Source organism: Tursiops truncatus, chromosome 18 (genome assembly GCF_011762595.2).
Source record: "Tursiops truncatus isolate mTurTru1 chromosome 18, mTurTru1.mat.Y, whole genome shotgun sequence".
In the NCBI taxonomy this organism is placed as follows: domain Eukaryota; kingdom Metazoa; phylum Chordata; class Mammalia; order Artiodactyla; family Delphinidae; genus Tursiops; species Tursiops truncatus.
Window position 1 is genome coordinate 17,767,857 of NC_047051.1, and position 18,914 is coordinate 17,786,770.

The window sequence follows — 18,914 nt, forward strand, 5'->3', positions numbered from 1 at the left end:
CTATTCACTTATATTTATATTTGGTGATTTGTTCCTTTTATACTTATGCTGCCCTCTGTATTTAATTTATAGAATTAAAATTTCTTGCTTATCGGAGTACATCTCTTTTTTTTTTTGCGGTACGCGGGCCTCTCACCGTTGTGGCCTCTCCCACTGTGGAGCACAGGCTCCGGATGTGCAGACTCAGCAGCTACGGCTCACGGGCCCAGCCGCTCTGCGGCATGTGGGATCTTCCCGGACCGGGGCACGAACCCGTGTCACCTGCATCGGCAGGCGGACTCTCAACCACTGTGCCACCAGGGAAGCCCCCAGAGTACATCTTTTTAAATATTCACCCTGGTTTCTTTAGAGACCGCTTTCTTATCTCTTTTTTTTCCTTCTGGATAACATTATTTCCTTTCCAATTACTATGATTAATTCCTGAAAAATCCTTGTAGGAGGATCAAAATAAAATTAACTGAAGAAATCTCAAGCAGTTCCTTATTTCACATTTCAGAATTCCCTAAGTAAGCAGCAGAAAGTGACCCTTTCCTGAAACAAAGCCTATACTTCAAAGCTTAATTGATTTTGATATAATTCTCCAGAGGTGTGTAGAGCCCTTCAAAAGAAGATTCCTCCACTCTTTATGGTCAGAGTGTCTGCCTCTGATTTCAGCCTTGCTGTCTCTATTGCTCCATTGAGGAGACAGTCACAGCATTGTTATCACTGACATTGAGATTCTTGAAAATACAAGAAAGAGAGCTAGTTCCCAGTTTCTTAGATGAGCTCTACACACTTCTGTTAGATGGTAAGCTTCTAAAGTGAAGGTAGTAACCACACTCCCTGACCCAGCCCCGACCCCCAACCCCAGTACTCCCAGGTCTCTCTCCTGGCCCATCCCAAAATGCCCAGTCAAATTCTGGACATGTAGTTGGTACTCATTACATGCTCATGTTCAAGAATTTAATTGAATTATGATATCTTAAATTTTTACTTAAATTTAAATCATTTATTGAAGCTTTAAGAAAAACACTTTAGATATAGAACAGTGCTCAGAAGCACTGATCTGTGACAAGTCAGGGAGCTTGTGTCAAAATGTTAAACAAGACACTGCTTCCTTTACCACCAAAGTCTTCTGCCTAAATAAATGAATAATGGAACTAAATGGTGTGTTTATTTTCACAGTTGATTACTAACACAAGTTCCTTATCTTGTAGCAAACCTACAACAAATAATTTGTTCAAGGACATTTAGCATTATACTTTGAATAACACTGATACTGATCTATAAAAATTGAGGGTGAAATCTAGTTATTAGTATGTAGTGCTTTACTGGCCTCAGACTCCTTTTGTTTGAACTCTTTTCTTTTGTCTCCTTGATCTCTTGCTTTCTTATTTAATTAGGCCCTTATGCATCAACATTTACACAGAAGTCTGTATTTCTGTTTTATATCATTTTGAAAACAGAATTACATAGGAATTAAATAACTTGCATAAAGTCACACAGCTGAAAAATGGCAGAGCTGAGCTTTTAACCGTTATGCTATAATGCCTCTCAGTGTAAATGTTTAAGTGAATAATGCCTTATAAATTGAAAATTGATCCAAAACCTGTCACTGGCATTTATAACTTTGGCACATTGTATTAAACTTGATATAATCTTCTCTTGGTGATGGATCAGTCAGATATGCCATAGTACTTTAGTGTCATTAGATCTGGGATTGGGGCAGGTTGTTCTTACATAAAGAAAAACACCACCAAAATGCCCATTGGACTGATCAGATCCAGTACTTGTTTTAGCTGTCTGACTTAAGTAAAATATCTCTTTTTAAAAATAGCCTAAAAACAAAAAAACCCTAAATTCCCCATATTAACAAGCTAAAGAAGAAGCGTCATATGATCATATCAATTGATGCTGAAAAAGCACTTGACACCCCATTCCTGATAAAACTCAACAAATTAGACAAATTAGACAACAAAATAGAAGGGGATTACCTGGACTTGATAAACAGCATCTACAAAAAACCTCATAGCTAACATCATACTTAATGGTGAAAGACTAAATGCTTTCCCCCTAAGATCTGGGAACAAGACATGGATGTCCATTCTCACCACTCTTATTTATTGTAGTGCTGGAAGTTCTAGCCAGTGCTGTAAGTCAAGAAAAAGAAATAAAAGACGTAATTTGGAACAGAAGAAATAAAACTCTCCCTATTTCTAGATGACATGATTATCTATGTAAAAAATGCTGAAGAAGCTCGGTGCTTTGTGACCGCCTGGAGGGGTGGGATAGGGAGGGTGGGAGGGAAGGAGACGCAAGAGGGAAGAGATATGGGAACATAAGAATATGTATAACTGATTCACTTTGTTATAGAGCAGAAACTAACACACCATTGTAAAGCAATTATACCCCAATAAAGATGTTAAAAAAAAATGCTGAAGAATCTAGAAAAAAGTTTCTAGAACTAATAAGTGAGTTTTGCAAGGTCACAGAAAACAAGATCACACATAAAAGTTAATCACTTATATATGCTAACAGTGAGCTTGCAGAAACCAAAATTAAAAGCACAGTGCCATTTATAAGCACTCCAAAGAACATAAAATACCTTGATATACATTAAGAAAACATGTATAGGATCTGTATGCTGAATATTATAAAATGCTGAGGAAAGAAATCAGATAAGACTTAAGTAAATGGAGAGGCATATACTGTGGTCATTGACTTAGTAAAGATGCCTGTTCTCAAGTTTATCTGTTTTCAGACTCTCTCCAGGGTTTTTTTGTAGACATAGACAAGCTTATCCTAAAACGTACATGGAAAGGCACAAGCTCTAGAAGAGCTAAAATAATCCTGATAAAGAGTAAAATAGGAGCAGTTGCTCTACGCAATATTAAGGCTGCTAGAATAGCTACAGTGATGAACACTGTGTGGTACTGGCAGAAGGATAGACAGCAGTGGAACAGAGATAGAACCCAGAGATCAGCCCATACAAAAACACCCAACTAATTTAATGGACGAAGGATAGCGTTTTAAACAAATGGTGCAGTACTAGAACAATTGGACATCCATAGGCAAAAAGAAAAGAAAAAGAACCTCAACCTAAATCTCACACCTTATACAAAAACACAAAATGGATCCTAGATGTAAAAGTAAAGCATAAGGCTTTTAGAAACAAAAAATTGGAGGAAAATCATCAGGATCTAGAACCAGGCAAAGAGTTCTTATACTTCACCACAAAATCATAATCCATAAAAGGAAAATCGGATGTTAACAAATTTAAAAATTTTGCTCTGTGAAAGCCCATGTGAATAGGATGAAAATACAAGCTAGAGACTGGAAGAAAACCACATATCCATTACAGGACTGGTATCTAGCATATGTAATGAACTCTTAAAGCTCAGTAGTAAAAAAAAAAAAAAACCCAAACAATCCAATTAGAAAATGGGTAAAAGATATGAAGAGACATTTCATTAAAGGAGATATACCAACAGCAGTCATGCTGCTGCTGCTGCTGCTGATTAATGCATCATTAGCCATCAGGGAAATACGGACTAAGACAAGCTAAAAGCATGTATCAGAGTGGCCAAAATAAAAAAACAGTGGTAATACCAGATGCTGATGGGGATACAGAGAAACTGGATCACTCATACATTGCTGGTGGGAATGTAAAATGGTACAGACACTCTGGAAAACACGCAAACTACTGATAGAAGCAGCAGCTTGCATGAATTTCCAGAGAATTATGCTGGGCAAAAAAAGCCCATCACAAAAAGATTATATACTGTACGATTACATTCATAGAATATTTTTCAAATGATAAAATTTTGGAAATGGAGGACAGATTAGTGGTTACTGGGGGTTGGTAGGGGCTGGGAGGTGAGAGGGCATTTTCTGGTTTTGGAACTGTTCAGTATCTTGACTATAATGGTGGATACAAGAACATATACAGGTGATAAAATTGTATAGAACTAAATACACATAAACACACATACAGTGAATGCAAGTAAGACAGAAAATCTGAATAAAATCAGTGGATTGTATCAATGTCAGTGTCCTGGTTGTGACGTTTTACTATAGTTTTGCGAAGTGTTACTATTGGGGAAACCTGGGCAAAGTGTACGAGGGATTTCTGCATTATTTCTTACAACTGCATGCAGATTTACAATTATCTCAATAGAAGTTTTAATTAAAAAACCCTGAATTAGTAAATTAGAATCCATTTGAAAAGAAGAAAAGCAGCCATTTGTTAAGATCAGTTAAGTGATTCTTCAGGAACAATAATCTGTGTTAGGTTGTCAGATTTTTACCTGATTGATGAACAAGTAATGTTTTTTTCCCTCCAATTTTCAGTTGAGGTATAACACATTGAGCAGAGTGCCCAAAATGTAAAGATAATATATAAAACTCCTGGGTGAATATTCATGTAACCACCCAGCATTAGTATCACTTCATAAATGTTTATATTGAGGGGAAAATCTGTCTTGTGAGCATTTTTTTTCTACCTCTTTAGAAGCATTTAGATGCAACCAGAGTTGGACTACATCTTAAAGAAAGCAAGCAGTAGAATATATTTAAGAAACAGTCTCTGTAGCCACCACAGTCTCAGCTCTGCAGTCTCTGGGTTCAAATCTTAACTGATATTTCCCAGGTATATAATTTAGTTTAGCCAGGTTCTCTGTGTCCCCATTTATTCATCTGTAAAATAAAGATTTAAGTTTTACAGGACTAGCACTAGATAAAGATTTAAAACAATGAGCGTATTGCTGGATAAAAACAAATTTAATTACTTATTTAAGTTTGAAGTGTGGCTGGTAAATAATTATCTGTCCTTCATCACATATGTAAGAAGTGACTGCTGACTTGTTCCACATATTTAGGTATGGGATTGCAAGCCACTTTTTCAAGATGGAATGAAAAAGAAGAACTTTATATAGAGATTAATAACAGAATTTGTTAAGTCAAAAAATATTAGGTCAAGTCATAAGAAATTGCCTGTAATTAAGCTTTTTGATCTACGAAGTGGCAATTCCATGTGGTTCAACCAAATGTCAGAAAACAGATCTAAAAAGTATTAAATACATACATGGGATAATAGATTAATAATGGATTTCTAAAAGAACTTTAAAATGGATGTAATGTGTGTGTATGTGTTTGGAGATAAGGTAGGTGTTGAAACTAAGCCAGTTTCCATATCCTCTGAGCTCCCCTCCCACTTGACAAAAGAAAAAGATACCTATTATAGGTGCTGAATTTATAGTACAATCTCAAAGAGGGTAAAAATCTCTAGGTGACAAGCAGAAGGACAGTTTAAGTTCCTGGTTTTGGTGACGCCTCCGTTAATGGTTAATCACATCACCAGAAACTTGCCCAGAGACTGATTATCTTAACTTGGGTTGTACATATTTTTTTGCTGAGAGTGAAGTATGATTTTCGTGCCCTAGGGTGCCCCAAATGGACTATGTTAGGATGTTTTCAGTTCAAATATGAAGGTTGTTACTTAATTTTTGATAAAAGAAACAACTTACTAAGAAGGTATAATAATACTAAACTTGTGTATGCCCAAATATATGTAAGCCAAAATCGACAAAATTACAAGGAGAAATTTGTCAAAGACATAATCATTGTGGGAGAACTTTTGTCAACAATAAACACACTAGTTAACAGGAGATAGAAAGGTGTAAATAGCTTAATATGTGAATATTATCTAATAAACACATATAAACCCCATGCATATTTGAAAATTGGTTTTGTGATAGTATAAAGCCATAGTTGCTACCCTGTACAGTGAGGTACCATGGGGCTCCATAGTGAATCAAAGGAATACCTTGGGATATTCTAAAATTTTGTGAGAAACACAGTGACACTTAACATTTCAGATACCACAGAATCATTAGATCTTGAAATAGTTCACAATTTAAACATTAGATTGCACTGTTTTTTTCAATCACATATTTTGTCCGAGTGAAATAAAATTATTTTCTTTTAACTTCTGTGTTTTTCCCCCCAAATTACTATTAAGTTGTTTAGACCTAACCACCTGATAAAGGAAACTGTGGGGTACTTCCTTTGGCCTACACTTAGGCCTATAGACTGAGAAACTTCGGGAAACTCTGGTATAAAGTAAATGTCAGCTAATTTCAGTGTTGTTCAGACTTCGTTCTCTGATCACAAAACAATTAAATGAGAAGTCAGTGAATGAGATAGTTACAAAAACCTCATAATTGTGGGGAAAAAGTAAGCACTTCTAAATACCTTGGGCATCAAGAAATCCTAATGGAAATTAGTTAATACCAAGATATGAACAATAGGAAGATGCTACATGTCAGAACCTGTGCAATACATTTGAAGTGTTAACTTTACAAGAGAAGTTTATAGCAAGTAGAGAATAAAAAAATAGGAATTTAAGGGACTTCCCTGGTGGTGCAGTGGTTAAGAATCTGCCTGCCAGTGCAGGGGATACGGGTTCGAGCCCTGGTCTGGGAAGATCCCACGTGCCACGGAGCAACTAAGCCCGTGCACCACAGCTATTGAGCCTGTGTGCTACAGCTGCTGAAGCCCGTGCGCCTAGAGCCTGTGCTCCACAACAAGAGAAGCCACTGCAATGAGAAGCCCACCCACTGCAATGAAGAGTAGCCTCCGCTTGACACAACTAGAGAAAGCCCGCACACAGCAACAAAGACCCAACGCAGCCAAAAATAAATAAATAATTTTTTTAAAAAAGTACACCTGTCACTCAGCACCCAGCTTCCTTGATTCTTAGCATTTTCCGATATTTGCCTTATTCTCACTTTCTCTCTGATCTGTGTGTGTGTGTGTGTATATATGTATTTATATGTATATATATATATATATATATATAGTGGTGTGGTGCCCCCTTACACCCTTAATACATCATTAATACATCAGTTCATACACCTTTCAACGTAACCACAGTGTGTTTGTCAAGTTCACATAGATAAATTTCTACTATCCAGTCCTTAGGCCCCCACTCATAGTTTGCTAGTTTTTCCCAATAATGTCCTTTATAAAAAGATCCAGTCCAGGATTAGACATTGCAGTTAGTTGTCATGTTTCTTAAGTCTCCTTCGATCCAGTTCTTCAGTCTTTATCTTTTTTTTTTTTTTTGCGGTATGCGGGCCTCTCACTGTTGTGGCCGCTCCCGTTGCGGAGCGCAGGCTCAACGGCCATGGCTCACAGGCCCAGCCGCTCCGCGGCATGTGGGATCTTCCCGGACTGGAGCATGAACCCGTGTCCCCTGCATCAGCACGCGGACTCTCAACCACTGCGCCACCAGGGAAGCCCCAGTCTTCATCTTTTATGACTGTGTATTTGAAGAGTACAGACTGGCTTTTTAATAGAATGGCAGATTTGGGTTTGTTCGACTTTTCTCAGGTGGTTGTTATTACTACTACTACCACAACTATTATTGTCATTATTTTGGTCAGGAGTACCACCAAGATGATATTGTTTTCTTGGTATATCAGACCAGAACGCATACCATGTTGATTTTTCCTTTACTCTTTTTTTTTAATGTATTTGAAAATTTTTTTCTTTTTAATTTTTATTGGACTGTAGTTGATTTACAATGTTGTGTTAGTTTCAGGTGTACAGCAAAGTGAATCAGCTATACATATACATACACATATATCCACTCTTTTAGATTCTTTCCCATATAGGCCATTACAGGGTATTGAGTAGAGTTCCCTGTGTTATACAGATTCTTCCTTTACTCTTTTATTTTGTCACCTTTAAAAAATATATTTATTTATTTATTTATTGTTTGGCTGCATTGGGTCTTTGTTGCGGTGCGCGGGCTTCTCGTTGCAGTGGCTTCTCTTGTTATGGAACACGGGCTCTAGGTGCATGGGCTTCAGTAGTTGTAGAACGCGGGCTTAGCAGTTGTAGCTCACAGGCTCTAGAGTGCAGGCTCGGTAGTTGTGGCACATGGGCTTAGTTGCTCCGCGGCATGTGGGATCTTCCCGGACCAGGGCTTGAACCCGTGTCCCCTGCATTGGCAGGCGGATTCTTAACCACTGCGCCACCAGGGAAGACCTCTTCCTTTTCTCTTGATGATAACCTTTGCCACTTGGTCAAGATGCTGTCTGCCAAGTTTTTCCTCTATAAATTAATAAGTATTTTGTGGGGAGCCACTTGGGACTATAAAATGTGAGTTCATGGATTTTCATATTTGTGAGTTGCATTAATTTTTAAATAATGTAGAATTAATTATTTGAGTAGTTACTAAATAAGTATGCTGTGATATAATTTGAAGTTGGTAATCTCTTAAGGATTAACATATACATAAGCATCTGTTTAAACATGCTTACTTGTACATAGCACACAAGTAGATGTCATGCAGATAAGCCAGTAAGCTTCAGATGTCTATTTCTAGTTTTAATTTTCCTATTTGATCTGAATTTTAACCTCAATATCTCATCAGTATCTTTCTATTGTAATCAAACACTTCTGTAAATATTGTTTTGAAGACTAGAAGGTCTTGAAATTTTAAATTGAAAAGAATCTTAGATATCATTTAGTCTTTTATCTAATTTATTTTGACTTAATCCTGTAGACAAACTAAAATCTTACAGGAAATTTTGGTTTAATCTATATATTATGTAAAATGGCACAGGTTGCCATTATAAACAGTTGAAATCCCATAAAATGTAGAAGTATCATGCTGTTGCAAAAGCCAGATAGGGGACTTCCCTGGCGGTCCAATGGTTAACACTGCGCTTCCATGGCAGGGGGCACAGGTTCAATCCCTGACTGGGGAACTAAGATCCCACATGCTGTGCTGTGCAGCCAGAAAAAAAAAAAGAAAAAGAAAAGGTTAAGATGATTAAAAAAACAAAAAAGAAAAGCCAGATAACAAGAGTTAAAATCTGAGATTATAGCAAATAGATAGCATTTATGCTAATGAATTCCCATTCCCCCCCACTCCCAACAAACATACAAACCTTAACATTTGAGAAGTAAACTCTTTTTCATTAAGCTGACTTCTGAATAAATTGCTTCAGGCAACCATTAGCAGGAAGTTGAAGAAAGCTTGCATACTTAGTTGAAATATATTTGCTAGACTTTTATAATAATAATTTAAATTTAAAAATTTAAATCTTCATTACAGATTAGGAGGCACAGTATTGGTCAAAAGAGTTGGTGCTTAATAAATTTGGTGTCTGTGTATGAATGCTGGCCTTTAAAGCAGTTAATTTTGTTATCAAATCCAGAATGTGGCCTGTCATGGGTTTGCAGTATACACATTTAATTCATATTATCCTTATGTAGAGATTTTGTGTTTGTTTCATAGTTGCCTGATAAAGTTGAAATAATTTTAGTGGATTTTTCATTAACAGCAGCCTTCACGACTTCTTAGCTATTTATTGGTTGTCTTTCAGAACAAAAGAGATGAACACTTACTGAAAAAAAGAAATGTTCCCCAAGAAGAAAGTTTAGAAGATTCAGATGTTGATGCTGATTTTAAAGCAGTAAGTTACCTTGTTCTTATAAGGTGTTTTAAAAATAATTTTTATAATAACCAGAGAACTTCATTCTCAATCTAAGACCAGTTTTACAATGATAATTAAGGTATATTAACTCTTATCTTTAGTAAGTAGATTATTCAATAAATGTAATTTTGCTATTAAACTCTTTGCTGAACTATCTTTTTTTCTTTTTAAGCAAAATGTAACACTAGAAGCTATATTGCAGGTATGTTATTAATTTAATATCTTCATTTTGAAGTATTTTGAAATTGATTTTTTTTTAATTTCTGAAATTTACATTTGGTGTTGTAGAATGCCACAAGTGATAACCCAGTGGTCCAGTTGAGTGCTGTCCAGGCTGCAAGGTAAGTACTGATTTGTCCAGAGAGAGAATTAGGTGTCATGCCTAGGGTGTCTTAGCTCATAGTCTAGAAGTAGTAGATTGTTATTTCTGTTCATAGTTTGAAAATTATAGCAGTTAATTTCTTATATTTCTTTTTCTAGAAAACTATTATCCAGTGACAGAAATCCACCAATTGATGACCTAATAAAATCTGGAATTTTACCAATTCTAGTGAAATGTCTAGAAAGGGATGATAAGTAAGTATGGATTTAACTCCCTATTCACTTTTTTCAGCTAACTGAAAATTTGTGATTATTATTTAACCAGTGGTTCCATTTGGTTTTGCATTTATCATATTTGTCATTTGTCATGTATTTTAATGTAATTTTCTTATTCTGTGATCATACTCAGTAGACCTAAAGTTCTTCTCTTTTTAGTTCATGAAGTGTGTGTATATTTTCTAGGAAAATTTTAGCATCTGTTTATTGTCTATTCTAACTTATCTCAAATATTTAGTCTTTATTTGTTAGTTGGTTTTTTTTAAGTAATATTTTAAAACAACCCAAATAGTGTTTGAGTCACTCTTTCCTTATGAGTCTATATATAGATTAACCTCATGACTTGAGTCAACATGAATGGCTTCCAGAACTGAGTAGCTCTTTCTTACCCTGGGAATATTCCAGCTGATCTGCTGATACTCTGAGAAGTCTTTAACAGAACTCCAACCATGAGTAGTTGTCTATCATCATGGTTTTTATTTGTGGTAAATTAAAAATAAAAGGGCAGATTATAATTTTCCAGAATAGAAAGGGAAAAACACCACTTGGTATCTTTTGAGGTACTGGTCCCATTTCTGTTAGTGTTTAGAGAGATCTCGGTGTGCTATATCTTAAACTTCATCAGTTTGAGGTAAGTGGGGAGAATGTAAGTTTCAACTCCAAAATACATTAAAACAAAGGCTAATTTTGCATTTAAGGGGCGTTTAGACTTGAGATATTTTGTTAAGTGTTGTCTGTGAGATTTTCAGGTGACTAGATAAAATGGTGATATATAAATGTTTCTACTAAGGGTTTGCATTATTTAAAAATACTTCCTTCTGCTTTGATTATGTGCCACAACCATCCCTCCAAAAGCCCTTAACACTTTTTTAATACTATCATGTATATTTTCTATAACAAGATTTATTTAAGTAAAAATAAGTTTTATTTCAATTGTTAAACAAAAATTGTATTTACCTCTACTTTTAAGGCCCTCTTTTTGTTCTTGATTTGCTTTTCTTTCTTCTTCTTCTTCTCCTTCTCCTTCCTTTCCTTTTTTTTTATTTTTCGGTCTTTGGCATGGGCTCATTTGTGTGGGTGTATCTGTGAAATACAGCATATATACAGAAGAATATGCTAAAATGTATGCAGACCTGTGTAACTACCACCCAAAGTAAAAATAGAAAACTACCACTAGTCGGTGGTCTCGATCTGACTTGATGAATTTGTCATGGGAAATTGTGTCATAATCTAAAAGCCCCATAGACTTTGGAGCCAAACAGACCTTGGTTTAAATCCAGAGTTTGTTGCTGACCAAAACCCAAGTAGCATTTGAGCCTCAGATACCTCATCAATAAAATTTAGGTGGTTGTGAGGAATGAAAATAATATAAACAAAACACTATACAATATCAAGCATATAATACGTTTTCATTTATTATTTACTTATTGCACTCATTATTTATTTTTTCTGTCTTCTCTTTTTTTCAAATGACATCTTAGAAGACTTTCTCTAGCTTTGTAATTGTATTTTTTACGTCTTTATGTTTTCTCATTTAAGGCCCTCATTGTCAGTATTTTGCCAAACCACCTAGCCTAGTTTAATAACCCTTTCTTCTTCTAGTCTGAGACAACATAAACTGTCTCATCATCTTTGATCTAATCATCCCTTTATTTCTCCTCAGCCTCGATACCGTCTTATTTCTTGCCTTTTGCCAAAGTTCGTCATGTAGTTCTTGTCTGCTCCTTCATTTTCTCATCTGTTCCATCTTTTTAACCTCACCACTTTCTATATCGCTGACATTTATTCTCCTTAAAACCTTTTCCTTCTCGGATCTCTCTATCCTTTTGATATTAACAACCTCACTCTCTTTCTTTGATATTTACAGAGTTTCTCCTAAGTCCCTAACCTTTGGCTCCCGTTGGTTTTTGCTCACTACCACCCCCTCCTACCTTGGTATTCTATTTAAAAGAATGTGTGTTTTTCAGCTATCTATCCTAACTTAATGTAGATAATTTCTTACCAGATTTTTCCTACATTGGCCTTGAACCTTTTTTATCTATTCTGCATGGACTCCAACAGTGTTTTTTTTACTTCACTTTTCAGTAACACTCTATACTTAGTATGTCTGTAGAATAAATTTCAAGTTCTGAAGCCTGAGATTTGAGTCCTACTCCCCATACCACACACACAAACTTAGGTAACCTACCCTTCCAGTTTCATCCCATGTTATATTTTTTCATACCTTCTTGGCTTTAGCTCTCTTGATCCCTTCATAGTTATCTGTACACATCATGATCATCCCACCCATGATACTTTTATTTGTATTTCCAGCTGTCATTGCCTTTCTTTCTTTATCCCTCTTTGAAAATCTAGTTCAGTTTTCCCTTTCTTTGTGAGGTCTTCCATCACCATTCCAAATTATAATGATCTCATCCTTTCAGCAAAATTATGTAGCCTTGTAATATCTCTGGTATGTAAAGCAGATGGTGTAGTGGAATAAGAGCTTTAAGACCTGTCTAGAGGTTGTGGCAGTGATTCAACTGAGATGATGAGGGCTTCAGCTAACACAGTGATATTAGGGATGGTGCTATAAATATAAGAAATATTTAAGAGGTAAAATTGACATGACCCTATTGATTAGATGTCTGTGGGAGAGGAAGGAGTCAAGGAAAATAATGACTGGCTAAAAGTTGCAACTATCGGACTTCCCTGGTGGTGCAGTGGTTAAGAATCCGCCTGCCAATGCAGGGGACACGGGTTCGAGCCCTGGAAGATCCCACATGCTGCGGAGCAACTAAGCCCATGCACCACAACTACTGAGCCTGCGCTCTAGAGCCTGCGAGCCACAACTACTGAGCCTGAGTGCCACAACAGCTGAAGCCCGAGCACCTAGAGCCTTTGCTCCATAACAAGAGAAGCCACAGCAATGAGAAGCCTGTGCACCACAGCAAAGAGCAGCCCCCGCTCACTGCAACTAGAGAGAGCCCATGCACTTCACAACAACGAAGACCCAACACAGCCAAAAATAAATAAATTTAAAAAAAAATGTTGCAACTACCAATGGACGTAAAGAAGTAAGTTTATATTGACTGACTTTGAGAGCAAATGAGACATTCAGGTGGAGATAGCCAACAGGCAGTTGGACATAATAAGACAAAATTCAAGGACAAGGTAAAGGATAACCATATAATCTGCAGGTCATAAATGTAAATAGTAGTTATGTGTCTAAAGATTTTTTATTGTTTTTTACAGTCCTTCATTACAGTTTGAAGCTGCGTGGGCATTAACCAATATAGCATCAGGAACTTCTGCACAGACTCAAGCTGTTGTACAGTCTAGTAAGTAAATTAGTTAATTTAATTCCTTACTTGCTGGACCCTTTTTTTTTTTTTTAAAGGGAAGGAAGTGGTGTTTTATTGTAAAGACAGTTTTATTTAAAAATTGTGAATATTATAAGTTACTTATGATAGTTGATATCTTTACTATAGCTGTCATTAATCTATCATTGAATAATTTTAATTGTGGTTACTAAAAAGTGAATAAGAGTTTTATCTTTTTGGGTCAAGACCATCTCCTAATAATAGGGTTTAAATTTTCTATTCCTAATGTCTCCAAGGTGCTGAGTAACTTATGTCTTTTAGCTTGTAACATATATTTTTTAAATTTTGCTTACCTCAAGATGGGCTAACTGTTATTAGCATGTTGACCCAAACTGTCAAAAGCTCTTTGAAAAAAACTGGATGTCACCAGGTAGTCTTAAAGTGTGGCACACTTAACTGACTTCAGGTGGTACTTAAGGTGATTCTAAGTAGTAAATGATACAGCAATAAGTTACATTGAATCAAGTAGTGAGAATACTATTTTCTTTCACTTTTGTCTTAGATATTTCAGTAATGTCAAAGAGAAGATTTCTAGGTAGATGTTAGATGTAACAAAAAGAGAACAGCAGATTTTAGACTAGGGCTTTCAATAGAGACTAGTAGGTACAATTAAATAACAGTGTTTTGTTTTCATTTTTAATTTTTTGGTTATCTTCTATGTGTGGTGATTGATACTGGTATTCTATTTACAGAAGTGATGAATAAAATTAGTTAAAATACAAATGTGAGTCAGTTCAAACCCTCATACATTGCTGGTGAGAATGTAAAATAGTGCAGCCTCTTTGGAAAACAGTTTATTAAAAGGTTAATCATAGAGTTACCATATGGCCCAGCAGTTCCCCCTACTACATGGAACCAAGAGATATGAAACCATGTGCATAGAAAGACTTGTACAGAAATGTTTGCAGCAGCATTACTCATATTATTCATAATAGCCCCCAAATGGAAATAACCCCAGTATCCATTAGCTGATGAGTAGATAAACAAAATGTGGTATACCATTGAATACTATTCAGCAATAAGAAAAAATGAAGTACTTATACATGCTATAAGATGGACAAACCTCAAAAACATTATTCTAAATGAAAGAATCCAAACAAAAAAACTACATATTATACAAGTTCATTTATGTGACATGTCCAGAAAAGGAAAGTCTGTAGAGACAGAAAACAGTAAATGGTTGCTTAGGGCTTGGGGAGAGGGTAGTAGGACTTCTCTGGGTATGGGATTTGGGGGTGATAGAAATGTTGTAAAATTAGATTGTGGTGATGACAACACAACTCTGTATAAATACTAAAACCATTGAACTGTACACTTAAACAGATAAATTATATTGCATATAAATTATATCTCAATAAAGCTATTAAAAGTGTGAGTCAGTTTTAATTTAAATGTTAAATAAATAATACAGGTAGTACAGAGATACAGCTAAAAATCCTAGAGGTAGTGCACAATTGACTGAAATTTAAGAAAAAGTGATCTAGCTTATGCTTAGTTTCTACAGGTAATGAATATGATACCAGTGTTTTGGAATTTGAGTTAACACATAAGTTATGTAAAGAGTAAGGATTATAATGATAAATTATCTTGAAATATAGGGTAGGCCTGATATGGGGATAATCATTTCTTTAGTTAATCCCATGTCAGCAATTGGATCATATTGACTAAAGTATTATATTCTAAGGTTACATGTTCAGGGTAGAAATTTTTTTAATGAATTATAGGAAAAATTTTATGCTGTTGTTTTTTTTTAATTAATAATATAATAGCAACTTCAATAGGTCTGTCACTTGAATACTACTAGGGGAAAACACTAAAATTTATTATATTTAGGGTAAAGGTATTTGCCATATTTATTCATTCAGTGAATTATCACTGGGCAACTATAGTGTGCTAAACTCTGTATACAGGCTGAAATCTATGACTCTTCAACATTTTGCAGTGTAAATATTAGTTTTTCTTTATTATAGATGCCGTACCTCTTTTTCTAAGACTTCTCCATTCACCACATCAGAATGTTTGTGAACAAGCAGTATGGGCTTTGGGAAACATTATAGGTAAGTTGAATTTAGGTTTGAAAAGGCTCCAATTAAGTATCTTAATTAACTTTTCTCCTACATTGGCATAGCCATTACACACTATGTTTCCTCTAATTTTAATGTGGGTTGACTACCTTCTTGTTTTGTAAATACCAACTTAAGATTGTACCTCTTTGAAATGGATATGCAATTTGCTATGAGGATTGGTAGGTTAAATTTGTGTTCCCCAATCAAAATCTGGAGAGATAGCAACACTTGATGCCCTTGACTAATGGTGAGGAAACATAGAACATCAGTGTCCCAACATAAGCCATTGCATACATTTCAGACTTTCTCATCCTGAATGTAATTTTTTTTTTTAAATACAATTTTCATTTCTGTAGGTGATGGTCCTCAATGTAGAGATTATGTCATATCACTGGGAGTTGTCAAACCTCTTCTGTCCTTCATCAATCCCTCCATTCCCATCACCTTCCTTCGGAACGTCACATGGGTCATTGTCAATCTCTGCAGGAATAAGGATCCCCCACCGCCTATGGAGACAGTTCAGGAGGTAAATGAAGAAATGCAAAGGCCAGATGGTATATTTTCCCTATGTTTATGCCTTAGATTTTCATGCACAGGGAATGAAATAATGTATATACTGATTTCATTGCAGGTATGAGATATTTAAGTAACGTATCATACTTAATTTTGACTCCTGTGAAATAAAAGTTGAGACTCTATGGCAGCTGAGTGAATGTCAGTCCTCCCTAATTCAAGCAGAAAAATACAAAAGAAGAAAAAATCTCAGTTTTATTACTACATTGCATTGTTGGTTAACACTAAAAAAATAAGGGATTGCTACAGATAAAACTGGTCTACTTATATGCAGATGTTCTTGAGTGAATTTGCATTAAGTCCAATTGAAATTTCCCTTGATTCCTGACAAAATAATACTCTTAATATGTGGCATGCTTTGTGTTAAATCTGCTAATTAAAGCAAAGTAAAATCTTTGCTGTTTACATATAATTTGTAAATGGATCTGAGTATTTTAAGTTTTAAAAAATCCTATGTAACCTTTAATCACTTGACTGTGCAGAGAAATGTTGACTGTGAATCTTTAATCTTCATAATTGATATCCTTCACAATCTTCTGCCACCTCTTGCCCTTATGGAAGGGGTACTTAGTGATTCTCCCTGCTACTGCCCCCTCCCTCTCAGGTTTAAAAGAAGATCTGTAATGCCTGAATTCAACAAACTTTATACTTTATACTGGTCATAATTTTCTTGACTAAATCTGAGGTTGAAAACTTCAATTTGACTCAAGTAGCTAAATAAAATCTTATTTTTACTTTAAGCAGGTAAGTGAGACAATGACAGCAGTTTTAAGAATAGCTTTTTAATTTTTTTAAATAATGCACTAGTTTTTCTTTTTAATATTTTATTTATTTATGGCTGTGTCAGGTCTTAGTTGTGGCATGCGGGCTCTTCGTTGCAGCACATGGGCTCTGTAGTTGTGGCACACGGGCTCAGTAGTTGCAGCGTGCGGGCTTAGTTGCCCTGTGGCATGTGGGATCTTAGTTCCTTGACCAAGGATCGAACCCACGTCCCCTGCATTGGAAGGTGGATTCTTAAAATAGCTATACTACATACTTGCATCTCCATTCTTTCCAGTTGACATATGTCATGAAGAAGGTTATTGAAAACAAATGTTTTTCCTTTAAGGTACATTAATCTCTGCCAGACTTAATTGAATATTTCAGTTAGACATCTGAAATATTTTTTTGGTTTTTCAGATTGAATTTATCATTTTTATTTTCCTAATAGAGATTCAAACAAACTTAATGTTGTTTTTCTTGCCCTGCAAATAGTATTTACTGCTTTTTTTAATCACAGTTATTCATTTTTACAAAGACGTCTTCATCAAGTCTAGTATTATTTATTGTTTGTCTTCTTTCCTCAGATTTTGCCAGCATTATGTGTCCTCATATACCATACGGACATAAACGTAAGTAAAGCAGAAGCTTAGATTTGGGATTTTGCTCTGGATGGGACTGAAAGCGTTTTTATTATTATTTTTTAAAGGGTTATTTATTCTTATGCTTTTAATAAGTGTCAGCATATATCTTATTAACTTGTCAAGCTTTCACAATGTATGTGGTTTTCAGAAACAGGATTAAAGTTAAATTAAGTTTGTATCTTATATCATTCAGATAGCAAAAATGCTAACTTTAGAGAAATGATCACATATGTAGTTAATTTAGTTATTTGTATCATAATAGTGTTTTAAAGTATTAATATTTATAAAGTGGTAAAAGCTTTATAAAGCTTCTTCATATTTTTTTAAAATCTCATTTGATTCTTAAAATAGGTAGGCTAGATGCTGTTGTCCCATTTTACAGAGTAAGAAACTGGGCCTCAGGGAAACATTAAATGACTTATCCAAAGTTGCAGAGCTTGTAAGGGTCACAGTCGGTATTTAAAACTGAGATCTTCTGATGACAGATCGTGTTTACTTTCTATGAAACCACACGAACGCCCATGCTACAACCTTTTGAGATACAGTATTGAAGGATATCAAGTATACTTTTATTTTTATTTTTTTAACATCTTTATTGGAGTATAATTGCTTTACAGTGGTGTGTTAATTTCTGCTTTGTAACAAAGTGAATCAGCTGTACATATGTCCCCATATCTCCTCCCTCTTGCGTCTCCCTCCCACCATCCCTATCCCACCCCTCTAGGTGGTCACAAAGCACCAAGCTGATCTCCCTGTGCTATGTGGCTGCTTCCCACTCGCTATCTGTTTTACATTTGGTATTGTATATATGTCTATGCCACTCTCTCACTTCGTAAAAATATGGAATGCTTCACGAATTTGCATGTCACCCTTGTGCAGGGGCCATGCTAATCTTCTCTGTATCGTTCCAATTTTAGTATATGTGCTGCTGAAGCGAGCACTCAAGTATAGTTTTAAATGCAAAGGCATCTTTACATGATTTGTCCATTACATGAGATTTAGTTAAGCAATTACTATATATATGCTGGCAAATTTTTTATCAGGCAGTCTGAAAATTCTCCTGAATGTAGCAAGGCTAAAAGTTAAATTCTTCCACAGAGTAAAACAATGGATAGGGCTTCCCTGGTGGCGCAGTGGTTGAGGGTCCGCCTGCCAATGCAGGGGACACGAGTTCGTGCCCCGGTCCGGGAAGATTCCACATGCCGCGGAGCCGCTGGGCCCGTGAGCCATGACCGCTGAGCCTGTGCGTCCGGAGCCTGTGCTCCGCAACGGGAGAGGCCACAACAGTGTGAGGCCCGCGTACCGCCAAAAAAAAGATAAATTTCAGTGAATTTAGAACTGATTCTAGCGTTGATCTAGCATTAATTTGGCTTCTGATGTTCCAACTAAGATCTCTTTCTGATTTGTTGTATGTTTGTTTTTATA

General features: G+C 35.7%; 1 protein-coding gene and 1 non-coding gene across 6 annotated transcripts in view; one reads left to right on the plus strand and one right to left on the minus strand.

Moving 5' to 3' along the window:
• Window positions 1-18,914, plus strand: part of KPNA3 (karyopherin subunit alpha 3) — a 91,373-nt gene that overhangs the window by 52,132 nt on the left and 20,327 nt on the right. For all 5 annotated transcript variants that reach the window (XM_019936625.3, XM_073795144.1, XM_073795143.1 and 2 more), the window contains exons 3-10: window positions 9,378-9,467; window positions 9,661-9,690; window positions 9,777-9,829; window positions 9,969-10,064; window positions 13,320-13,405; window positions 15,418-15,504; window positions 15,870-16,039; window positions 17,433-17,477. In XM_019936625.3, coding sequence (XP_019792184.1) covers window positions 9,378-9,467; window positions 9,661-9,690; window positions 9,777-9,829; window positions 9,969-10,064; window positions 13,320-13,405; window positions 15,418-15,504; window positions 15,870-16,039; window positions 17,433-17,477 — 657 coding nt within the window. The remainder of the gene's footprint in view (window positions 1-9,377; window positions 9,468-9,660; window positions 9,691-9,776; window positions 9,830-9,968; window positions 10,065-13,319; window positions 13,406-15,417; window positions 15,505-15,869; window positions 16,040-17,432; window positions 17,478-18,914) is intronic.
• On the minus strand, window positions 18,324-18,430 carry LOC117308888 (U6 spliceosomal RNA). Its single transcript, XR_004523140.1, has one exon. It is a non-coding gene; the product is annotated as a U6 spliceosomal RNA (small nuclear RNA).